Source organism: Pseudochaenichthys georgianus, chromosome 7, assembly GCF_902827115.2.
Source record: "Pseudochaenichthys georgianus chromosome 7, fPseGeo1.2, whole genome shotgun sequence".
NCBI lineage: Eukaryota > Metazoa > Chordata > Actinopteri > Perciformes > Channichthyidae > Pseudochaenichthys > Pseudochaenichthys georgianus.
Window position 1 is genome coordinate 41731976 of NC_047509.1, and position 26452 is coordinate 41758427.

The window sequence follows — 26452 nt, forward strand, 5'->3', positions numbered from 1 at the left end:
TCGTATAATTTCGGACTTTTGTTGCCGTCTGTGAGGAAAATAAATGGGGCTCAGAGCCTCAGGATACTGAAATCTGTATTTTTTAATATTTTGTTCCTTCTAATTTGTTATTCTTTTCAAAATAACACACTGTTATTTACTCACCAATAACACACAATTATCCTTGCTTTTATTTATTGGTTTAATTCCATAATCTCGGGCTTTTTTGGTGTCCGTCAGGAACTGAATTTCAAAATAAAAATAACCGGAAACAGACGTAGGCCTATAAGGGACATTTCGAGCATCATTGCGATTGACAACATTTCTGAGTTAAGAATGGCCGAAGACACTACACTACCCATAATCCCCAGCTATCATTTAGGACTACAGTTCCCGTAAGGTTACGCAGAGCGTCAAACAGCTGTGTGAAATGGAACGAAACCACCCAGACTATCCAAAACTGGAATCGAACACCCCCCCAGAACTACACATGCTGGCTATTGTGTTTCGCAAAATGTTCTATGGGACGTCTCTACTGAACGTTTTCGTTTTTCCCACAATTAGAAGTTGCCAGTATTAAACACATTGGTGTTATCAAATGTAAAACATATAATTAATAAATGGGTGAAAATCGCTTGTGTCCATAAGCGCAGCATCAATATATACCCACATGACAGCTCATTGCTACGTTGTAATTCTACTCCACTACAATTCAGAGGTTAACCTGGTATTTTTACTCCACTGCATTTATTTGAGTTACTTTGCAGATTCTGATTAATGATGTGAAATATAAACAACCCTTAAATCAGACTTTAGTTACACCTGAGTAAAATTCAGGTAAGGTGATTGTCAAGTGCCAACAATCAGGAGAGATATTTGATAGTTGGTGCTTGAGAAGACTAAACATGTATCTGCAATTGACATGAATGGAAACAAGTAATAAAGTATATTCATTACTCGTTATTCTCTACTAATAGTTCATTAAAGACTGTATATTATGGCTATTTTGCACATCCCTTTCAAGATTTTCAAAGGTTTATTGACATATCATACACAACTACGGTGTAGTTATGCAATGAATGAAAAACTTGGGTCACAGGTCCCTCAACAGTGCATTACAAGACATCTATCAATATGTGTGTACCTCCACCATTAAACTGTCATATTCTGCACATTTCTTATTCTATCTACATACATAAGAGTATAATTAATGTGTATAATATCAGTTAAAATAAGTGCTTCAACATAGTTAACATTGCAGGAAAGCAATATATTAGACGTTAATTACTTTGTCAGGCTTAATATTTAATGTTTAAATAAAGGTTAATCCGTTTTTCTGTTTTGCACCTCCTCCTATTAATATCTGTGTACATCCTGCACTAAACTGTTTTATTGTAGAGATCACTTATAGTATCTTATTGATTTTTTATATTCTATATTTCTATATTTATACTTTCCCCCTATGAAAGTATGTACTCTTAATATTTTTGTAATCAAATATAACACATAAAAACAATAATTCAATAACGTGCTTTAACCACTAGGCGGTGCACACAAGGTGCACACAGCCATAATAACTTTGTATTATTAGTGTGTATGTACAACATCTGAAGATGTATAGTTTTATGCATGCTTTCACATCACAGCATATTGCTATACTATTTCAGACTCAGTATTTACATTCTTACATTCAAAGAAAATCAGTGATATCTTTGAAAACTAGAGTCCTTTTCTATCAGCTGTGCACCGTTATGGTGTAAATATAACCTATCTATGAATTAGATCAAATGTAAAAGTCAGCCGAATTAGTGTTGATACTGCAAGGAGACGTATTGTGTGAAGAGAAATTGAAGATGTTGTTTAATTGTTGATATATTTATGATCCACGTCAAGTATTCAGTTTCGGCGGCATTTCTTCCAGTTTTTCCAAAGGTCTTCTCACCAGGGCTCTCTAAATAAAGAACTACGGCAGATCTGTAATATGTAATGCAGCCGAACACACAAAAAACTTTTTCAAATACATTTCCATAAGTCTGGTGTCCTTCCCCCGGAACCATCAATGTTCTTAACAAAAGATCTTGATAGCAGTGTCTAGAGGTGTCTTCATTATGTTCCACTCACAATAAATTGAAATGTCAAGTTGCAGGGCGAGTTATACAAGTGATGTTCATCTAAGGAGCAGTTGGGTTGAATACAATTACAACGGGTTTAACACAAGACATGCAGGCGAATCATCAGAGGGGGGGAGGGGGTGATGCCAAGTAACAGAAAGTACTCGGTGACATTACTTATATTGTGATACTCAGGTTACGCTACAGATTTCACTTTTGTTTTACAGTTAACTATTCATTGTAATGGATTCAAATGTTAAGTAACCCTCCCAACCCTGTCAATCACTGTGAGAGAACAACACACAGATGACTGTATTCACGGGTCATTTATTGTGAACGCTGTAAACAGACACTGTGACGGGGGTGGAGCTGGACAGGGTGCACCACTTCATAATGACCGATCATGACGGAAGAACAATGGTGCATTCAGGTGCTGCTGGGATGGTCCCATTTTTTTTCAAGTTTTAACTTCAGAGATCATTCATGTGAATGTTCAGTCAGGAAAACATTTCTAATTATTTACCATGATTCTGTTTTTTGATCCAAAGTGTAAGCTGGAATATAAACAGTGAAACATATCACTGTAGAATGTATTGCAACCGATTCCACCTTAAATCAAACAACTTTAATACAAATAAAAACTTCGTACAAGTGTCTTTCCTCTGAGGAACACTGTAATCTCAACGTCTTTATTCATCCTTTTACTCGTCTGTTTATGAAATCATGTCATGGATAGAGATCTCCAAACGCTGTCTGTCTCTGAGCCTTCATCAGGACACTTGTTTTGTTTAACATTTAACTGTAAAGACATACATTTGTGTTGTCTGCTCAGTTTGGCCCCATTTTCAAATGTTACATCATCTTTGTCTATATATCGTTGGGTTTTTGTTGTTTCTTTCTATGAATGGCTTAAAATAAGTTTATAATTAGAGCTAACTAAAGGCATGGGACGATATGCATGTGTATCTTTTTATGATAATGTCCGACAGACCTTTTGATCATTTTAAAAATATTTAACGGTTTACTTTGCATCAAATGAAGAGGGCGCAAAGCAATTCCACTTCCGTCATCTCGATAACATAACACTGCTAGAAAAACACAAATAATCATCATCATCAACAAACATCTCTTCTAAGACTGAACGTCTAGACAAAAACGTTGTAATTGTAACTGTTAGCTAAAGCAGAGGAGAACATAATTGATGATGACGGTGGGTATGTATGTATGTATGAAGGCAGAGGAGGGAGAGTGGCATCAGCTGGTAGCTACATTTTCTGGATCATGATTTGGAATTTACCTGCAGAGACATTAAAAACAGAGACATGTTAGTCCATACTTTGTTAATATATTCAGATAGAAAAATAAAACAATTTATTCTGCTTTAGTGTGTCTCTAACATTTCCACATTATCTTAAAAAGAGGGTTGAATGGAATATTGAGGTATTGCCTTTCCCAGTAGAGGCCCAAACTGCAGCTTGAGCAACCTCAGAGTAAAGCCCAGCTCTCTGACACACGATCAGACCTTTGACTCAGTTATAGCGTGACACCACGGCAGAGCAGGACTGTGGTACTGAAGTGTAGGATGTCAGGTCCATGCAGGATGCTGCTGTCTGTGTCATGCTAATGTCTATCAGCAGATACAAGCTCACGTGACACATGTCTGCTAAGTGTTACTATTACAGTGGTTAAAAGCTGGCAGTAACAAATAAAGTTATTTTTTGATTGACAGATATGGGTGGACCATGTCAGGAAATAAGCTCCAAAGAGCTTAAGTAATACATGTGATAGTGAGTGGGAGTGAGTTGCTCAGCGCTGAAAGAAAGAATGAGGTCTTTATCAGGTCTGTGTTGGATTTAGGCAGCAAAGCATTTGGATCTGAACCGAGCTCTCTGAGAAAAAAGTAGATGTGAGGCACAGGCAGTGAGAGTATGCTTTAAAAACATCGCCAGTTCCGGCCCTACAGGTAGAATCAAGAGGACGCAGCGGAAGGCAAATTATTAGGCTAGACAGGGTAACTGGAAATCTCTGACTTATACCCCTTTTCCAACAAACCGGTTCAAGATCCTTTCTTGTGCTTTTCTGGAGCTTAACTGGTTCTTCTCTGTAGCATCACTTGTGTTTCCACCGCTCAGAGCCATGGATGTATAATAAGAACTGGATACAGTGTCGGAGGCGGGGTCTCGTTCTTTCCGATGAGAGCTGCTCATAGGCGCATGACAAAATGGCCTGATATTTTCGAGAGCAATACGTCACAGATTACCCGTCATGCCTGGCTGTCAGAGCAGAAGTACCCGTATGTGCGATCATAGAGCATGCGCCCCTTAAGCCCCGCCCCCGAGCTCCCACTCTTGGCTCACTAGAATGAATGGAGAGAGAACATAAAACTAGATTCGGCTTTTACGTTTGCATTTTACAACTTTAAGGACCGTATGAATCTAATGAGGGCTATGCAAGTGTTCATATTGGGTAGTTTTAGTTTTAAAAAAAGTATCCGCTGATTTACAAACGTCTCTTTCCCAATGTCAATGGAAAAAGTATTTCTGGGCCCAGTGACGTCACGGACTGATACGGAAATTGTAGTACCGCCGTTTGGACACAACGAATATTTTCCTCAGAGTCCGGTGTCGGTACCAGATGTGTTCGGGGTACCAGATGTGTTCGGGTGTATTTCCGTCGCAGCCGTCATCCGTCATATACTCACCTCCCTCTGCTCCCAGCGCTCTGCTGCCACACACCGGCCGTCTGCGGAACTGCAGCCGGAGGAACTCGGGACAGCTTGTTATGTGTGGGGTGCTATGGTGGGGTCCCATGTACTTGTGCACATAAATAATGTTTCTAATTATTTACAATTAAAAAATATATATATTCTGCGTTACTTTAGCCAACACTTTTATAAGGCCACTAGATTAGATAATTACGAAATGTGTAGATTGAATACATATCTTTCAGGTTGTTATTTTGTCATTATGTTTCATGTTTTATTTACCTTTTAGTATTTTATTAAATATCTGAACTTTGGAGAGGAGTTGGGGGACACACGACACATCAAATCACAGCTACAGATCAAGACGAAACGAATGGAAGTACTCCTAGCGTGTGAAAATGTTTGTGAAAAACGTGTGCAAAGTCTCTGAAAACGGAGCAGTGGCTGTGATGCTAGCTTTGCGGCTAGCGGTTAGTTGTTGTCGTTTGAAGTTGTTGCTATGGAAACAACATGACGGAGAAAAAATTAATATCTTCTACATATAATAACGAACAAAGTAAAGAATGAAGTGTAGGCTATGCCCGTTTGAAGTTGTTGCTATGGAAACAACATGACGGAGAAAAAATTAATATCTTCTACATATAATAACGGACAAAGTAAAGAATGAAGTGTAGGCTATGCCCGTTTGAAGTTGTTGCTATGGAAACAACATGACGGAGAAAAAATTAATATCTTCTACATATAATAACGGACAAAGTAAAGAATGAAGTGTCGGCTATGTTTAAATGTTCGGAATTTGACCATCATGGCCCTCTTGAGTTGCCGTAAAATATGACGGATGACGGATGCGACGGAAATACACCCGAACACATCTGGTACCCCGAACACATCTGGTACCTACACCGGCACACTTCCTGGGGGCTTGCTCAGAGCCCGACTGGTGCTGCCGCTGCTGCGTCATGACGTCACCGTTTACGTCGGTTTACGTTTCTCGCAACAATGAAGGACTGCGTCAGGTCGATGATCATGTTTATTTTAATCTTAAGAAACCAGATTAAATTAAATAACTACTTCTCAACCGTTGTACTTTTTTCCAGAATGCCATGGTTCATTGTTTATTAATGTGGTTCAGCGGCATTTACCGACAGCTGCAGTGCTGCTCGTCCACCGGAGTTTTGTCTCCTGTTAACTCACGGCAGAGTTTAGTCTACCGTTAGCTCACGGGAGCGGCCGCTGGGAAGTATTCACTGTCTGACTGTCACACTAGCAGCTGATAAATATCCCCCATCAACATAAGTGAATGTGTTTCAGTATTAATTGACGCTGTTTGGCATCACAACACCGTTATGAAAGTTTCTCTGGTATAAAATGGGTGATGTTAGCATAGCAACCGAAGCTAATCTGACTACTTGTTGCCATCCTATTGTCGCATAAGCCGTTTTATACAGGCACATTTTACCGGCGTATTTATCATTATGATTCTACTTGTGATAGTCGGACATGACAACCTGTGTAGCCCATGTATCGATTCCATCCGATAGAGCATAATACAAAACAACAGGAAAACATCTGCCTGCTCTCCACAATGATCAATAACAGCGAACGGATGGTCAAAGTAAGATACAAATAAACAGAATCACACGAAGCCTGGTTAGTGTTGCCTGACTTTATAAAGTGTTTTGTCGCGGTCACTTTGCTCACCGCTACTGCTTGTTACAACTTGTATTTGCCGTACTTGCCATTAACTGTTATTGCTCAGGTTAATCCCGCCTCCGACGTAAACGTGGAGTATTGGTTCTTGCCGGGCAGCCGAGTGGGGCCATCTAAGAACCGGTTTCTCGGTGCTTAGAGAATCAGACATTAAGCTCTGAGAAGAACCAGAGCTTAAATCAGGCTTTTCCACCGGTTTGGTGGAAAAGGGGCTTTAAAGAGCCCCTACTATGCTCATGTTCAGGTGTATATCAGTATGTAGTGTCTCTACTTTAAAGAGTCCTCTCCTGCTCATGTTCAGGTGTATATCAGTATGTAGTGTCTCTACTTTAAAGAGTCCTCTCCTGCTGATGTTCAGGTGTATATCAGTATGTAGTGTCTCTACTTTAAAGAGTCCTCTCCTGCTCATGTCCAGGTGTAAATCAGTATGTAGTGTCTCTACTTTAAAGAGTCCTCTCCTGCTGATGTCCAGGTGTATATCAGTATGTAGTGTCTTTACTTTAAAGAGTCCTCTCCTGCTGATGTTCAGGTGTATATCAGTATGTAGTGTCTCTACTTTAAAGAGTCCTCTCCTGCTGATGTTCAGATGTATATCAGTATGTAGTGTCTCTACTTTAAAGAGTCCTCTCCTGCTGATGTTCAGGTGTATAGCAGTATGTAGTGTCTCTACTTTAAAGAGTCCTCTCCTGCTGATGTTCAGGTGTATATCAGTATGTAGTGTCTCTACTTTAAAGAGTCCTCTCCTGCTGATGTTCAGGTGTATATCAGTATGTAGTGTCTCTACTTTAAAGAGTCCTCTCCTGCTGATGTTCAGGTGTATATCAGTATGTAGTGTCTCTACTTTAAAGAGTCCTCTCCTGTTGATGTTCAGGTGTATATCATTATGCACAAAAACCTTTAGAACACACCAGAGAGAAGGGAAACTCCAAAAAGCATTTTAGGGCCCTTTAAACATAATCGATAAGATTTAATGATCTATCAGAACAAACTGAAGAAGGCAGAGATCAAAATAAATGACAGGTAATTTAATGATTTAATTAATAAAATCAATAAATACGTGGCTGTATTCTCTGTGTGCCGAATACAACCCTGTACAATGTGGCTTTGTCTAGAAGCTGGAAAGTAGGAAAGAAGCCGTCCTGTGTGGAGGCAGAAGTTACATGTGCAACTAATGTTTATTTTTTATTAAGAGGAGGCTTTGTTTGTGAAAAAAAGAGAGTGAGGGATCGTTAAAGTCGCACACCAAAGAAATATATTCAATTAAAGCACAAACTAGTCAATCCAGGGCACAAATGACTCATTTAAGAGCACGCTTTCTTAAATCAAAAGAACTAAACCACACCGGGCTCTGTACAAAATACAGAAACACATGTGATGTCATTAATACATTCTCTATCATGTTCCTGAACCTCTCACATCATCTAATCGTTTGTCTCAGGACAGATATTGAAAGGAATAAAATGTATCTAGTCTCTGATTGGATGATAGAGGAGTGATGTGTGTCTTACATGCAGGCATGACGGACACCTCAGCAGTCACGATGCTCTTCACTCCAAGGTTGGACAGTGCTCCTCTCACCAGTCCACAGCTGAAGGCCAGATACTGCAGAAAGACACCAGTCGTCTGAGTCACTCACACACATTCTCATCGGCTGCCATCAGCTGTAGAAGGCCTGATAATGTGTTAGCGCTGGGTATTGATATGTCACAGTACGTCAGAGAGTAGCATTGGACACGCAGCAGCTAACATATCAATGAATCAGATGAAGTGTAAAAGAGATTGGAGGTAAAACTGAACTTGATTTACTCGAGGTGTCGAACAGACATCCAATCCAAACCCTCCTCACACAACTCATTTACAATGATAGTTCTTTACATTAAACTAAACCGTACAGGGAGCTAAAGCAGTCATCCACCACGGGGTCCATGTGAATGTGTATCACTGCTGAACGCTAACATGTCAGTGTTCGGAAGTCTGTGTGAAGAGCTGAATTCTGTCTTGTTAAGCGCTTTGAGGTCAGATTAGAAATACGCTATTTAAATATTAATTTTCAGGACTCTATACACAACATTACAGGAACAAATATATAATTAATAAACCAAAAATCTTCTAAAAGATAAACTTTAATTTGGCGGCAGATGTTCAGTACTACTATATTTAGATTGGGGAGACGAAGGTGACAGAACGCATGTCACTGCGGCTCAGCAGTTGCAACGAGCAGGAAGTAACCAAGCTGAACAGATGACCCAGCCCACCAACACCAGCTCTGAACCCTGCACGTGCAGCCGCCGGACGCACCTTGGGGGCGTGTTCCAGATACTGTTTCCCTGCCGACAGCTGACTCAGCAATCGGAACTTGTTGTCCTGGAGAACATAGATGCCCTGAAACACACGAGCGCAGAATCAGCACTGCCACACTGATCCCATAATACTTTAATGGTCACAGAAGCTCCATTGACAACATCAACACATACTAAGACAAGATACACAGATACAGACATGTAAGCAAACATCACGATCACTGAAGAGAACATGTTCAAGACCCTCTGACGTACATTAGATTGATTTTAGGATGACTGGTGCCTAGTAGGGGTGTAACGGTACACGTACCCGTACCAAAATTATTCGGTATGGGCCCTTCGGTTCGGTACACGTGTGTACCGAAGTGTACCGAACTAATATAACGTTAAACGTAACAAATTGAGAACGTGAACAACTTATTGGAAGTAATCTCAGGTGCTGCGTCGCAGCATTCAGAGTAATTTGCTCCCATTGTGTTCAACGCATAGAGCGAGCAAGTCATTTCATTGGACGAGAGGCATACTATCAGAGCTGGTCAGAAGGATGCGTTCAAATGTAGTCAGTAATTTGAGGAACTGTCGAAATGGCGAACGCAGATAAAGTTGAGCTCGAAAATCCTCCAGCATCATTGAAGTCTCCGGTTTGGGAACATTTTGGTTTCGCAGTTACGTACAAGCATGACGGACAAAGACAGGTGGACCGAACCAAAGCTGTTTGTCGGCATTGTTCAACTAACATTGGTTACGCGGCTGGCAATACATCAAACTTGCACACTCATTTGAAAAGGCATCACCCGAACGTGAATATCACCGGTACCTGAAGTGCAAACCCAACTCCCGCTAGCATGTAAGCCTCCACCACTCGCAAAAAGTTCAGACCGAGCCAAAGCTATTATAAACGCCAAATATCCTTATGTTGCCATGTTAGCAAAGCGCTACCTGGCTGTATCTGCTACTACCTCTGTCCCTGGCGAGAGGGTGTTCTCCACAGCAGGAGACATTGTTAGTGCCAGCAGATCTGCCCTTTCGGCAAGCAATGTGGACAAGTTAATTTTTCTTTAAAAAAACATGAAAATACAATGACAAGCAAGTCATAATGTCAAGCTGGCTGCTTAGGTACTAGTACAGTACAGTTCAAATACAGATTATTTCAGTTCATCGAAATACTGCACCTTAATGTTTATTTTATTATATTTTGTATTTATTTGAGTGAATACATTATTCACAGTTTAATAATAATTAAAAAAAAATATGTTATGTTTTGTGATAATTCTTTCTGCTGTACCGAACCGAACCGTGACCTAAAAACCGAGGTACGTACCGAACCGAAATGTTTGTGAACCGTTACACCCCTAGTGCCTAGTCTAATGTAATGACTAGTCTGACCTTATTCAAATGTGGGACTCAGATGTGATGGAGTTCATGTCGGGTAAATGCCGCCCTTTCTTTCTACCTAGAGAGCTAACCGTCGTGATTGTCACGGCTGTGTATATACCACCACAAGCTAACGTCTCCCTCCTGCTAAACTCCATCAACCACCACCAGCAGGCTCACGCCGATGGCGTTCACATTGTTGCAGGAGATATCAATAAGCCTAAAATCTGTCCTGCCTAAATTCTACCAGCATGTCAAGTGTCCGACCAGAGGGGAAAACACTCTTGATCATGTGTACTCCAACATCAAGCATGCATAGAGAGCCATAACTAGGCCTGTCAGATCATATCTCCCTGCTACTGACCCCTGCATACACCCCCCTTAGACGGAGAACAAGTCCAACAAGAAAGTCTGCTACAACCTGGCCTGAGGATGCACTTGCTCAGCTTCAGGACTGCTTTGAACACACCCAGTGGGATGTATTTGAACACCAGCAGCAGGACCTGGCAGCCTACACAGAGACGGTACTGTACATACTGTATCGACAACGTCACTGTGGTAAAAAGCATCAGGGTTTTCCCAAACCAGAAACCCTGGATGACCGGCCGGGTCCGCATGCTGCTCAAGGCCCGTGACTCAGCCGTCAGGTCAGGGGACAGAGCTCTCTACAGAGCTGCTCGAGCCGACCTGAGGAGAGGAATCACAAAAGCCAAGACAGACTAACAAGCAACAACCCCAGGCAGGTGTGGCAGGGCATTAAGAACATTACCAACTACAGGGGGTGTGACACGGCAACCAGGGACTCAAGCGTGTCGCTAGCAGAGGAACTGAACTGCTTCTTTGCTCGCTTCGAGACACCACAGCAGCAATCAGCAACTCCATCCAAGCCCCCAACCGCCTCCAGCACCCCCCCACTTACTGTGGAGGAGCATGATGTGAGACGGGTGCTCAAAGCAGTGAACCCCAGGAAGGCTGCTGGTCCAGATGGAGTACCTGGGAAGGTGCTCAGAGCGTGTGCCAACCAGCTCTCACAGGTCTTCACCAGCATGTGTAATCTCTCCCTGAAACTCGCTGTTTTCCCACCTTGCCTTAAAGAGCCTGTGACAGCATCCCAACAACTGTTGTGCAATGAAATATTGGGCTACTAGTAATCTCGAACCGTCAGTTTAAAAAAGAAGGTGCGATACCGTTCCGATAAATATCAATAATTTCGAACATCGCGGGGAAATTCCTTCACTCATTTTGAAGTTTTGGGGGAAGCCGGAAGTGACGTCAATGCGGGAACGCTTCACTGTACGGCGAGAGAGCCAAACACGGACAAAGTGTGTTGTCATGCGTAGAAATGGTGAATTACTGAGTTTAGGCACGTTAATAACGTTGTAATTAAGTTGACTACAGTATATTCATATTTGTCAGTGCTTTCATGTCAATTCGGCGACATAAACATAAATGATCGTGGTGAAGATGATGATTACATTAGGATTAAAAATCGGGAGTGAGAGCTGCTGAATTTCCTCCCGTCGGATGTGATATAAAAACAAATCGATTATTTTTGTAGTTGTAAACTCAAGTGGATGAAACTACATTTATTAGTGCTTTCATGTCAATTCGGCGAACATATGATACATTAAATGATCGTGAGGATGATGATTAAAAATCGTTTGTTTGAGCCGGTCTGCATTTCCTGATGAGAAAACAAACCGATGCTTTTTGTAGTTGTAGTACACCAACATGGATTAAACGTGTTTTTTTACCACAATGTTGGGGAAATTAATGGATAAAATGCACGGATTATTATTATTATTATTATTCCCACTCCGATCGGGACACGAGGTCCACCGTTTCCCCCAGCGAGGCTCCCCCCGTTGACAGTTTACGTGGGCTGGGTGAAGTGGTGGACTGGCCATCGGGACGAATCCCGATGGGCCGGTACCGAAGTGGGCCGGTCGGATAAATCACTAGCACATCCCCCATAGGCGGCGCGTGAGGCTCAGGTTTGAGAAGGCTAAATAACTTATTTTACCTGACGCTGCCCGCCTCCGGCGTCTATAGAAAAGAGATCAACTCAGTGTGCGGAGTTTAAATCTCTCAAGTCATATTACAGGATAAAGGAAATACAGTTTAAACTGCCGTATGCAGAGAAGACGCCGACGTGTCGCACTTATCATTCATATTACATCATCAATCAGATCATCGATCATATAATATCATATAATATAATATCATAATATATCATATATTTCCTTATCTGAGTCAGCTTCTCCAGCCTCATCTGGCCGTGCAACACTCAGTGTCACAGACTGGATGCAGAAGTATTATTTAACACATTATGTTGACGAAACACTCGAGACAAATGTAATTAAAGTCAGATCCACGCGTGTCTTAGACGTGAACGCGCTCTCAGCTGGAGAGAGAAACCCTGGCTTGATTTACCGAGTTGATAACCAGCGTCGTAGGACCGCTTAGCGAGATCTCGTTTGTTTGTTACTCAAACATATCCAGGGTCTGTTGAACTGGCTTCGTAGTACAGGGCACAGGTGGTGAGCAGCGCTGAGGTCAAAGACACAGACATTATATATTATATTTGTATTTTATCAGGATGCAGTGACACAAATATTTACATATTTACATTTACTATATACAGCACCCGCCGCCCCTGACATCCCCCACTCCCCCCGTTGACAATTTACTAGCGGTACCGAAGTGGGCCGGTCGAGAGTCCCGGGATGATTTGTAGTCCCAGTCCACCACTGGCTACATGACCGTATGATCGCCCATATTGACGCACCTCATTCCTAAACTTCTAACAGATACAACATAAACCGATCCTTCAGCCTCATATGAGCTCTCAGACACGTTCAACATTAACCTGTCATCGCTGTCTGAGCTTGCTGCTGTGTGCGCCGTCGTGCGTTTACATCTGACTGTATATATATAAAGGTTTACATGCAGATGCTGGGATCCTGGACGGTGCAGCTGGAGCGCTGTGCCCGCAATGACGTCACACATCATTTGGCGCTACTGGAAGAATCCGCGAGAAGATCCAGAAAATGGTCAACATTGAAGGATTAATGGTTATCAAAGTACAAATATCCAAAATCAGTTCAGTAACGGTTTTCAAGGGGACAATATGTACTCAAATTGATGGGTTTGGATGATGGGGGAAAACCGTGTCACAGGCTCTTTAAGGTGAGACACGGCAGGCAAAAACATCGTTTTTCAAGTACTGGTAAATGTTGAGCTATTTTGATTCCATAACATGTTTTCTTTCAGGCTTTTGGAAGGAAAACGTACAAAATACACATTTAAGTGTTTATTTTACTATAGTTTGTCTATTTGCGTCTGTAGATTTCTCCTAAATTCACCAAAAGTTAGCATTCTAACGTAACATAAAGTACCGCGACCGCTGTGTGCACCATGTCAACAGAGGTATCGCTGGAAAGCTGTGGCCCTTTCTCATTTTATCAAATCCCCCTCCTCGACTCCTCGGTCCTCCGGTAGTGACCCGGAAATGAATTTCAGCGCGCCATGTTGAAGGACATCTCATTTCTCTAAATGCATTTCGAGGACCGAGGATCGAGCGTCGAGGAGGCTCTCTGGAGGAGCTATAACCGAGGATACACTGATGGGTCCTCCACGGCTGCTTCGTGGATGCATTTCCGGCAACAGAGATGTTTCAAAGAATCGTGACGCACGGCCGGACTTATCTCAGCCAATGGCAGCTCTGCATGCATCCCCTGGATATTATTTTATTAACTGCTCTCATCGCGACGCGATGTTTACAGTGAGAACAGCTGTGAGGTCCGTGCAGAAAGCAGAGCAGTGTGTATAACATATATCACTCAGTAGAACAGGCCTACTCTTTTTGCTTTAGTTTAGTAGATATCTACAAACAAAGAGTCGATATTTTTCTAAAACCATTTAGTGCTTCACAATAAAATACACCACGGCTGTAGCCTGTTTTAGGAGCTGTATATGCGTGTGTGTGCTGTAGGTGTGTGTGGTACAGTGTGTGCGTCGATGCAGCGGACAGACAGGTCTCAGTTGGTTTGGTGTCCTCTGCTTACTTTAATACTTGTAAATAAAACTTTTGGCCCGTAATTTATTTTCCACATTGCAGCGACCAGAGAGAGGGGGGGGGATATATCCAGTCTCTGATAGTGTTACGTTATTATGAGAGTGCTCTGCTTGATTCTGAAATTGTATATATTTATATAAATATATACATATATATATGTGTGTGTGTGTCCGCATCTGTAGCCATTATTGTCTCATTATACCGCACTGTGAATGAATCAAAGTAAATATATAAGTCATCATGAACACATCTGTCCATCAGACAGAGGGCTGCTGCCTCCTGTCATCATTAATGGACGTCTCTTTAAAATGACCGCTCAGAGGAGAGGAGTTCTCATTTCTCTAACCGCCTGCTGCTTCCCCTCCTCTCTCCTCGGTTCCCCTCCTCGGCTCGCATCTCCTGTGGGCGGGACTAAGTATCGAGGAAAGGAGTCGAGGAGGGGAGTCGAGGAGGGGAGTTCGAGAAATGAGAAAGGGCCTGTGTCTCTCCTGCACAATCTCATCGGATCCAAATATGGTCATTTCCTTTGTATCAGCAACCAATCGTGAAAGCACAAAGGGGTCTTAAACCAAGAAACAAAATCTCATTGGCTGGTGTCAATTTCTGACAACGTGATTCGTTCAGATGCGTCACGTGGTGTGCTAAAACACTTCCTGGTTAGCTTTCAGCTAGAAATTGAAATCTCAAAATGCCAAAAGAACGGCGAAAAAAACGTTCACATAGAAGACGACAACAATTGTCACTTGCACGAAGCAAGGTTATACAAAAAAAAATGACCCCGAACATGAAATACCTTCACGGAGTGCGTCGAGGCGCAAGCTGTCATCCAGAGAACAGGAGGGTTTAGCTAGCGCCTCACTGCAATCTTTAAAGGTCGTTTTCTCAAAATGAGTTGTTTCTCCTACTCTGAGTTCGAAATTTCAAGTTCAGTAGCACGTAGAGACACCAAACCTTCCAATTATATTCCTATCAATATTATGAAGGCTTTTACAGAAGGGTTTGTTCATATATCATTCATAGCCTGAATTATACAACATTGTATACCTAAAAACATGGCGAAAATGGATATTTTAGGGCTGTTAACAGTATTTTCTGATTTATGGAGTGATAAAAAGAGATATCCAATATCCCTTCTGTAAAAGCCTTAGATACTAATATGACTACAAAATTAAACAATAATTTTGAATCTGGCTATATCCAAAGTTCAGATTTCGATTCCTGAAATGTGTTAAAATATGTGCATATTTAATGAGATAATGGATCATTTGCATATTTAAATAAGCTATTTCAGAAAACTTGTAATACAAAAGACAATTGCCTTATTGTAAGTAATTAACTGGACACATTTCTAGCTGATACCTTTAAGTTAAAAAATTACCCTATTCACCTGGGGTGTCTCGCCTTAAAACTGCCACTATCATCCCTGTTCCTAAGAAAGCAACCACAGACAGCCTCAATGACTCCCGCCCCATTGCACTCACACCTGTGATCATGAAGTGTTTTGAGAGGCTGGTGTTACATCACAGAAAGGCCTGCCTTCCCCCCACCAGTTTGCCTACAGAGCAAATAGATCCACTGAAGACGCCATAGCCATAGCTCTCCACTCTGCACTGAGCCACCCGGAGCATCGTGGGAGCTACGTCAGATTGCTCTTTATTGACTACAGCTCAGCATTCAAACACAATCATCCCGGACATTCTAGTTTGCAAACTATCAAACCTAGGCCTTCCCCCACCCACCTGTTCCTGGATCAAAGATGTCCTCACTAACTGCCCCCAGTGTGTGAGACTTGGCCCCCATCACTCCTCCACCCGCACTCTCAGCACCGGCTCTCCTCAGGGCTGTGTGCTGAGCCTCTCCTGTACTCGCTCTACACCCACGACTGCAGTCCAGCCCACCCAGAGAACATCATCGTCAAGTTTGCTGACGACACCAATGTGGTGGGGCTCGTCTCAGGAGGAGACGAGTCGGCCTACAGGAGTGAGGTACTGGAGCTCTCAGCGTGGTGTTCAGTGAACAACCTGGCACTGAACCCCACAGAAACCAAAGAGATCATCGTAGACTTCAGGAGGAATACTACCGACCTCGCTCCCCTCGACATTAACGGCGAGTGTGTGGAGAGGGTCCACACCTTCAAGTTCCTCGGCGTCCTCATCACCAATAACCTTTCCTGGAAGGACAACACCACAGCTGTCACCAAGAAGGCCCAGCAGCGTCTGCACTTCCTGAGGGTGCTCAGGAAGAGCAACTTGGCCACTAATGGCACGTTTCCACTACAGCGCGGAGCTCGCTTTAAGCGTGCCGAGCCGTGCGGGGCCCGTTTTTGGTTACTTGGCGTAGTACCGCCTAGCAGGTACTATTTCACAGTTTTCTGGCCCCATAAAATCGAGGTTCTTTCCCGGGCCAACAACCAGGCTGAGTATGCTAAACTAGAGAGAGAATCGCTGGCAAGGGGGCTACAACTACAACAAGATGAACATATTTGACCGTGATTTAATTGTAATACACGTTTCAAAATGATGCCGAAGTAACAACATCCTGATACCGGTTAGTAAAAACCATAAATTAATGCTTTGACAAGTCTGCAGACAGACGGCCGGCAAAAACCCTTTTAAAATACGTGTTTTCTGAATGGAGATTGGCTAAGCTAACGCAATATATGCTCCGACCGTCCACACTCACAACAACGGCCTGCAGACATAAATAAACCAGCGACTGTATTCGCCATGACTCAGGCAGTCTGTGGTTTGTACTTGTTTAACTTCTGTCTAGTTTCTGAACAGATATGAAGAGCTGTGAGCTCTGAGTGCTAACAGCTAACGGCTGTTTGTTTTTTTGGGGCGCTCATTGAAGATGACGTGACGGCTCCGCCTCACTGCGTTACTATAGATACTACCCCAGTTCCTAAACTGTAATGACGCAGCATAAAGTGAGCCAGTCCTAACGAGGCCTAGACATACCGAGCGAGGCCCGGCTTGTAGTGGGAATGCTCCATAAGCTGCTGGAGACCTTCTACCGCTCTACCATCAAGAGCCTATTGACATGCTGCATCACAGCGTGGTCCGCCAGCTGCACTGAGGCCGACAGGATGAGGCTCCAGAGAGTCGTAAAAGCAGCACAGAGGATCATCGGCTGCCCTCATGTACACCTCCCGCTGCCTCAGAAGAGCCAAAAACATTGTTAAGGACAGTTCACACCCCGGTGTTCACCTGTTCAACCTGCTGCCCTCCGGCAGGCGCTACAGGTGTATATCATCCAAAACAAACTGACTCAAAGACAGTTTTTTCCCAAGAGCCATCATTGCTCTTAACACCTGAAATCATACCTCTTAATCATCCTGCATGTGAAATAAATGTGACTGTGTGTGTGTATGTATATATATATATATATATATATATACACACGCATACACACATATATATCATTATTATCCTTATTATTATAAATACATACATACTATTATTATTTATTACATTTTAGATTTTATTTGTTATACCCCTGGAAATAATTACACTGCACTTTATTCCTTATTCCTAAGTATGTATGCTGCGTGTATTTGTTGTCTTATGTTTTGATGGCACCTTTTGAAAGGGAGAAGCATTTATTTCTCTCATTGTACATGTATAATAACATTAAATGATTCTATTCTATCAATTCATACTCACTGTACAGGGCATGGTTGGGTCAGAGATGATGTTAATGTTGTTATGGTGGGCTGGTTATTAAAATCTCTCACAGGGTTGACCTACAATCTTTGATGGTGGAGCAGTTTGGACTTTAAAGCGAGAGACAAACACGTGTACCAGGTAGTATTGCAGTGCTGTAGAACACTCACAATCACAGATGACTTTGTCTAATAAGACCAGAAAGACCTAAAGAAAATAAATGATTTGTTTTGTCCTTTTGCAGATATATTCTGGCAGTAAAGATATTAATACGAATATTCAGTGTGGTATACCTGGTGATTGGTTCGGAGGTTGTCAATTTGCTTCTTGAACACACATGTCCAGAAGTCCTTACAGACAAACTTCATGATGTCGAGCTCATCTTTGAACCGTGCCGTGTCTTTGGTTAATCTAGAGAAAAGGAAAGCTGTTCAGAATCCAGAAGCTCTGCCTTTCATACGGACGCTTCTGGAATAAGATCCAGAGTTTGAGTCTGACTTCTCAGCCTTGTCGAAGTTATTCACCATGTCAAAAAAAAACAACGTCATTCATACCTTTTCCATACACATAGAAAGGTAAAACACACACACACACACACCTCTCCACCAGCCCCTGGCCCACTCTACAGCCCATGTTCTCCAGGGTAGAGATGTCCCCGCCATGTTCCTGAGAGGACAGAGAGGAGGATGAGATGATTGACAGCTCTGATCAGACAACACTCGGTCGCTCTCTTACCGTGTCCCCGCTGTCAGCTGACTTGTAGATGTACTGTATCACTTCGTTATGTAGAAACTGGAAAGGAACTTCGTCTGCCATTGTTCCTCCTCTTAAGTGTTGTTTCATTACACTGAGCCCGACATCACTACAGTCAGACTGCTAACAGACAGGACTTTATTCAACACAAACAGAGCGCTTTCTGCTGCTTCCTTGTTGCTCTCTCGGCAGAGGGGGCAGACAGAGCTCCACACCGCCCCATGCTGGCCCGGAGGCGTCTATCGTTTTTCCCATGGATGGAAAATAAGAACTGGGTTGCGTTCCAATAGTCCATTTAGCTTAGGAACCTTCCTAACCAAGTGAAATGACCTGGAAGTCTCTCAGTGGCAGCCATGATAAGTGCCGTTCCAATTCTCCAAATGAAAGGAAAGGAGGTTTCAAACTTCCTTTATAACCTCCTTTAGCTTAGGAACCACTGGACCTCCCTAACCGAAAGGAGAGGAGAAAATGCTGCCCCACAATGCATTGCAGCCGCAGCATTTGCCGTCACTCAACAGTCGGCCGTTCACGGAAACAACCGATTATGACCGAGAAATGATATCATGAAAGTTACGGTGCTTATTAAGCATTTTAAAACGTATGTGGTAAGTTGCCAAAGTGCTTTGTTCTGAACGTTCATTAGTATTATAATCAAAAAGAGAAATATGAACGTTAGTTTTTACTGAAATGATCAAATAAAGTCAACATCTCACAGTCTTTACTGAGCTGTGTGGGGTTTGTTCAACTTTTAAAAGATGTTTGAATGGTGATATACACAGTGATAGATGGTAAGGACTAACATTTATAATAAATACATTTGTATTGATTTTAAGATATTTTCATACAATCATACGTATTGAGATCATTGGTATTAATGTGGACCGGAGGGAGAGGGTGACGAGCATAAGTTTCACTTTCCTTTTTTATTTCAATTCCAACTTTGGTCATGAAGAATATGTTTCTCTGTTGTCCACGTTCATAAAGCAAAGCAGCAGCGTCAGAGCACGGTGCAGAGTCTCTAGATGAGTTCACAGTAGTCCGTGGTTCTTATCCATGTTGTAGTCCGCTGTATAGAAAACTGTAGTTTCCATAGTTCCCCCACAGCAGCAGACGCACATTCATGACGTCCGCTGGCGCATCAATAAACACTTCGGATAGTGAAAGTGCATTCGTAACATGAACGTGCCGGGCGGCGCGGTCCCGTGGGTTAGATGCGCGTTCATAATGCAGAGGGAAATAACTCTCAGAATAACGTTATTAGCAAATGTTTACAACTTGAGGAACGAATGTTTTTAATAAGGGCTATACAAGTGTTGCAGCATCTGATATTTAAGAAGTGTGTTACATTTGAAAAAGGCAGAAAGTCTTGTTGCAATTTCCAGATATTAAAATAGGTCCATTGAGTTCCTCTGGTAATTATCAAATAGTAGCAGTTAAGTGAATACTGTTCAAACAATACCTATGTTTGTGTTTTATATTGAGTTATCTGTTTCATCCTTTCATAAATGTGAGGACCAAAATGGCGGTAGACCAAGGGCTGGTAAGGGTTTTATTGCTGTGGGGGAGCTGGAACAAGACCCCACTGTGGTCTCTGGAATGTGATGGGGGGATGTGTGTATGTGTAGAGGCTGCAGAAACTGGAGACAGTGAGGGTCAGAGGTGTTTGTTTGAGATGACTGGAAAAGACGACCAGTTGTCCTTAAACTCCACCCCTTCCTGTATCATTTGGTATGAAAGCCTATCCAGCTTGCTGTTCTGCCTCTCTCTTCTCGCGTCGCTCGGACTGGAAGGTCGTGGCGGCCTGTGGGCAGGAGCCAGGAGTAGGCCAACTCCTGACATTATACATATGATACGATATGGTTGTGTATGGTAATGTATTGATTGTATTGCATTGTATATTACCATTAAAGTGGATTATTGTTTAACGGTTAAGTGTATGCTCTGGATTTCCTTCCTGTAAGATCAGCTTGTTTAGGGACGCGAGGAGATTTGAAAATGCGAACTAGTTATTCATTCATATCTCTAACAGTGTTCATACTGGGTTGTTTATTTAACACTTTTTCCCATTGACATACATTGGGAAAGAGTGGTCTGTAACTCGTTGGATACTTTTTTTTTAACTAAATAAACAACCCAGTATGAACACTTGTATAGCCCTTATTAAAAACATTCGTTCCTCAAGTTGTAAAAATGTGCTAATAACGTTATTCTAAGAGTTATTTCCCTCTGCATTATGAACGCGCATCTAACCCACGGGACCGCGCCATGCGTTTATCTTTACCTTTATATATACAGTCTATGATCTTTACCCATGGATGCACAATAAGAACGGACCCATATCGCCTTACTGCCATCCCACGGAGCTGTAATAATGGATATATTGCACATGTTTGCTGTAATTCATCATTTGTAAAATATAATACTATATGGGCTGTAAGTATGATTAAGGCCCAATCCCAAACTACTCCCTCGACCCTACCCCTCCGTGACGGAGTTCACTCCGTCACGGAGACTGTATATAATGACTATTTTGCACATCCCTTTCAAGATGTTCTAAGGTTTATTGACATATCATATAGGCCTACACAACTATGGTGTAGTTATGCATTGAATGAAAAACTTTGTGTATACCTCCAGCAATGTTAACTATGTTGAAGCACTTATTTTAACTGATATTATACATATGTATTATACTCTTATATAAGATGTATGTAAATAGTATAATAAATGTGCAGAATACGACAGTTTAATGGTGGAGGTACACATATTGATAGATGTCTTGTAATGCACTGTTGAGGAACCTGCGACCAAAGTGTTTCATCTCCGACCTTGTCAGGTATTGAACAATCAATAAATAAAGAACACAGAATTATTAAATATAAAACACAGAATTTGTGTGATTATACTAAATGATTTACAAATAAACACCACTGCATATTTACACATGTTACACATGCTGATGTAACGCAAATGTTTCCAACTTGGGATCAATAAAGTATATCTTATCTTAAGATGATTGATGGCTACTGCCATATTTGCCTCTGAACCTTGACAAGTGCATGTTTCAGGCTCATCAATGAACAACAGGAGGGGTCACTGTGGTGTCTCGTCAATTGTGTTAGTCGTGTTTGTTTTATGTCTGTCACTTCATGTTTAGTCAGGTATGTAATTCCAAGTCTAGTAAGGTTTCTATGTAGAGTCACGTTTTCTCGTTACTTCATGTCTTGTCTGTCTATTTCATGTCATGTCTCGTTTTCCCATTTCCTGTTTTATTTTGTACTTACCTCTTGTCTTTCCTTTCAGGTCCTGTTAATTCCTCACTTTGGGTGATTTTCCGTCATCGTCAGTGTCTGCCCCGCCCCTGATTGTTTCCACCTGGTCCCTATTCCCTCATGTATAAATAGTCCTTGTCTCCCTTTGTCTTGTGCCAGTTCGTCTTGTTTCAGTGTGCTTCCATGTCCAGAGACCCAGCGTTAAAACCAGAGAGAAGAGTTTTGTTTGTTTGAAATCGAGAAGTTTTGTTTTGTCCTCGCTTGAGTGATTTTTTGTTAAAACTTTGTTTTATTTTTTCATTAAAATCTGAGCCGTCGCATTTGAGTCCAGTATTTTTGTACCCCGTTCTAACAGAACGAACTGGCCAACATGGACTCAGCCGACTCAGAAAAAATTAAAGTGGATATCGAAGAACAGAGAGCAGAGCTTGCTCACCATGCTGCACAGCTGGTCTCCATTAACAGAGGAGTTGGTAACCTCACTGATCGCCAAGCAGAATTCCAGGAGGCTGTAACGAATCAAGTTAATCACCTGGCGGTTCAAGTGCACAGAGCTCTTGCCCAGCTCGAGGCTGGATCATCTACACGGTCTCCTACTATGCCAAGCCCATCCGTTGCATCCGCTGGTGCTGCTGCAGACCACATTCCCTCTTCTGGAATGTCGCTTCGCCTTGCATCTCCAGAAAAGTTTTCCGGGGACTCTGGGGACTGTCGCCCCTTTCTGGTACAGTGTGAACTGCATTTCACCCATAACCCCTCAGCCTTTATCTCAGACCAAGCTAGAGTAGCCTTTATGCTGTCCCATTTAACCGGGCGAGCTGCTGCCTGGGCTACGGCCGAATGGTCCTCTAATTCTCCAGTGAGCCAGTCAGTGAACATGTTCTCAGAGACTCTAAGGCATGTTTTTGATCACTCTTCACCAGCCAGAGAGGCCAGCCGAGTGTTAATGCAAATTAAACAGGGACCCAGAAGAGTGGCAGATTATGCGATACAATTTCGCACTTTAGCAGCAGATAGCGGGTGGAACACCCCAGCCCTTATTGATGCCTTTATGAATGGATTAAAGTATTCTATTAAGGATCAATTAGCACCCCTGGAGCTACCAACAGATCTTAACTCTATCATTGCAATGTCTACCCGCGTTGATATTAGACTTAATGAAAGGAACAGTGAAAGGTTAAGGACCAGCGTGCGCCCATCTGCCCCACAACGCCCATGGATAAACAATACACCTCTGACAACATCATCCGAGGAACCAATGCAGCTGGGCGGAGCCAGGATCACGGCAGAGGAGCGACAGCGCCGTTTCCGTGAAGGATGCTGCTTCTACTGTGGACAACATGGCCATGCTGCATCTTCCTGCCCGTTAAAAGGACAGGCTCATCGGCGCGACGGAGGGCGCTGGTGAGCCGATTTTCTGCAGCTGACTTTCCTCCACGTTCATTGACCAAGGTAACATTACAGTTACGTGACCACACCATGACTCAGGGGGTACTAGTGGATTCAGGGGCGGACGAAAGTCTGATGGACTGGGGTCTTGTTAAAAGACTGGGTATTACTACTGTTCCTTTGACTTCTCCTGTAGATGCCAGTGCCTTAGATGGCAAGCTGTTATTCAGAGTAACCCATATAACTGAACCCGTTCAAGTAACCATAGATGACATTCACACAGAAACATTAAGATTCCACTTATTTGACTCTGCACTTCACCCTATAGTTTTGGGACTTCCATGGCTCCTCAGGCACAATCCGAATATTGACTGGCGGTCGGGAAACATTATGAACTGGGGCTCTGATTGTAAAGTAACGTGCTTAGCCTCCCCTGGGAACTCCAGACAGTCTGTTAATCAGACAGACATCCCCAATAGAGTTACCACTGACATCAAGTCAGAGTATACTGACCTGTCCAGAGTGCCTGCATGTTATCTGGACTTAAAAGAGGTTTTTGACAAGACTAAGGCTACTTCGCTACCACCTCATCGACCTTATGACTGCCCTATTGACCTTTTGCATGGAGCTCCGATCCCTAGAGGTCAGCTTTACTCCATCTCTGCACCAGAAAGAGGGGCCATGAAGACGTATATTGACTCTTCCCTTAAGTCTGGACTCATTAGACCGTCGTCATCACCTGCGGCTGCAGGCTTTTTCTTTGTGGGCAAGAAAGATGGTTCCCTCCGTCCATGCATAGACTATAGTCCACTCAATGGAATAACTGTCAAGAATAAATACCCCCTTCCACTAATGTCTACAGCGTTTGAACTGTTGCAGGATGCCCAAGTATTCACCAAACTGGACCTCAGAAACGCCTATCATCTCGTCAGAATTCGGGAGGGGGATGAGTGGAAAACAGGGTTCAACACTCCGAGTGGCCACTACGAATATCTTATGCCTTTTGGTTTATGCAATGCTCCAGGTGTTTTTCAGGGTATGATCAATGATGTGTTGAGGAACTTTCTCAACAAGTTTGTCTTCGTCTACCTTGACGACATCTTAATTTTCTCACCGGATGAGGAAACTCACATTCAACATGTCCGCCAAGTACTCCAGAAACTGTTGGAGAATCAACTGTACTGCAAAGCTGAGAAATGTGAGTTTCATGTCAAGACGGTCTCCTTCCTGGGTTATATCGTCACCGCTAACCATGTTCAGATGGATCCAGTAAAGGTTAGTGCTGTGGAAGATTGGCCAACTCCCACAAACAGGAAACAGATCCAACAATTCTTAGGCTTTGCCAATTTCTACAGAAGGTTCATAAGAAACTTTAGCACCATTGCGGCGCCATTACATGCACTAACCTCTTCTCATGTTGTTTTTAAGTGGAACACTGAGGCGGAGAAAGCCTTTCAAAGACTTAAGACGTTGTTCACAACCGCTCCAATCCTCACAGTGCCTGACCCGCAGAGACAATTCATTGTGGAGGTGGATGCCTCGAACGAAGGCGTCGGAGCGGTGCTCTCCCAAAGGTCTGCTCAGGACAACAAGCTCCATCCTTGTGCTTTCTTGTCACAGAAGTTGACAGACGCAGAGAGGAATTACGATGTGGGGAACAAGGAACTTTTGGCAGTAAAGATAGCCTTAGAAGACTGGCGTCATTGGTTAGAGGGGGCGGAACAACCATTTATAGTATGGACTGATCACAAGAACCTGGAATTCATTAGAAAATCCAAAAGACTAAACCCACGCCAGGCTAGATGGTCATTGTTTTTTAGTCGCTTTAACTTCACCTTGTCATACAGACCAGGCTCTCAAAATGTGAAACCAGATGCTTTGTCACGCATGTACGAGCCTGAACCTGCTGCCAAAAAACCTGAAAGCATCCTTCCACTTCATTGTGTGGTTGGGGCAGTTTCATGGCAAATAGAATCTGTGGTGAAGCAAGCACATGGTGAGAGCCCGGCTCCTAGTGGTTGCCCGCAAAATAGGTTGTTTGTACCGGTTTCTGTTCGCTCACAGGTAATTCACTGGGCTCACACGTCTTTGCTCACCTGTCATCCGGGGGTTAAACGCACAATCTTTATGATAAAGCAACGTTTCTGGTGGCCGGCTATGGAGAAACAGGTGGCAGAGTATGTGGCAGCCTGCACCGTTTGTGCCAGAAACAAGACCTCCAAACAAGCTCAGATGGGTCTGCTGCAGCCTCTTCCTATTCCACATCGTCCATGGTCACACCTCTCCATGGACTTCGTCACTGGATTACCCGTTTCCGAGGGAAACACCACCGTCCTGACGGTGGTGGACAGATTCAGTAAGATGGCACATTTCATTGCATTACCCAAGCTCCCCTCATGTTACGTGAAGTTTTCCGCATTCATGGTTTTCCCAGGGATATCGTATCGGACCGAGGCCCGCAGTTCATCTCAGGTTTTTGGAAGGAGTTCTGCCATCTCCTGGGTGCCACCGTCAGCTTGTCTTCGGGTTACCACCCGCAGTCCAATGGCCAATCAGAGCGGATCAACCAGGAGCTGGAGACCTGTTTGCGGTGTCTCGTTTCCCAGAACCAGGCATCGTGGAGCAAGCACCTGGTGTGGGTCGAGTATGCTCACAACACACTGCCCACCGCAGCTACTAGACTTACTCCTTTCCAGTGTGTTTATGGTTATCAGCCACCCTTGTTCCCTGCCAATGAAGGTGAGGTCACGGTCCCGTCGGCACACGCCATGGTCCGTCGGTGTCGCCGGATCTGGGCAGGTGCTCGTCGTGCTCTCCTGCGCAGTGCCAGCCAGATGAAGAAGGTGGTGGATCGGCATCGCAGACCTGCTCCATCCTATAGGCCTGGACAAAGCGTTTGGCTGGCTACCAAAGACTTACCCCTTCATGTCATGTCCAGAAAGCTAGCCCCAAGGTTCGTGGGTCCTTTCCAGGTGTCTAAGGTGATTAACCCAGTGTCTGTGCGCTTACGTCTACCCAGGTCGCTCAAAGTCCATCCGACGTTTCATGTGGGGAAGGTCAAGCCTGTAAGAGAGAGTCCTCTGGTGCCCGCCTCTAAGCCCCCACCGCCTCCCCGGA

At 43.2% G+C, this 26452-nt stretch overlaps 1 protein-coding gene across 1 annotated transcript; it reads right to left on the reverse strand.

The window, feature by feature from the left end:
• Positions 1–2397: 2397 nt before the first annotated feature.
• trappc6b (trafficking protein particle complex subunit 6B) lies at positions 2398–18877 on the reverse strand. The gene is made up of 6 exons (XM_034087812.2): positions 18657–18877; positions 18520–18587; positions 18215–18332; positions 8803–8886; positions 8013–8106; positions 2398–3387 (listed from the first exon to the last, which is right to left on the reverse strand). The coding sequence occupies exons 1-6, from the start codon at positions 18762–18764 to the stop codon at positions 3356–3358; spliced, it is 504 nt and encodes a 167-aa protein (XP_033943703.1). The 5' UTR covers positions 18765–18877; the 3' UTR covers positions 2398–3355.
• Positions 18878–26452: the final 7575 nt, after the last annotated feature.

Bases quoted from the DNA above. Each gene is read 5' to 3' on its own strand.
- trappc6b (XM_034087812.2), bottom strand. From the start codon at position 18,764: ATGAAACAACACTTAAGAGGAGGAACAATGGCAGACGAAGTTCCTTTC. The intron at 8,107-8,802 runs GTGCGTCCGGCG...GTCTTTCTGCAG, and splicing joins ATCTGGAACACGCCCCCAAG to TATCTGGCCTTCAGCTGTGG. The intron at 3,388-8,012 runs GTAAGACACACA...ATGTCTCTGCAG, and splicing joins GGTGTCCGTCATGCCTGCAT to GTAAATTCCAAATCATGATC.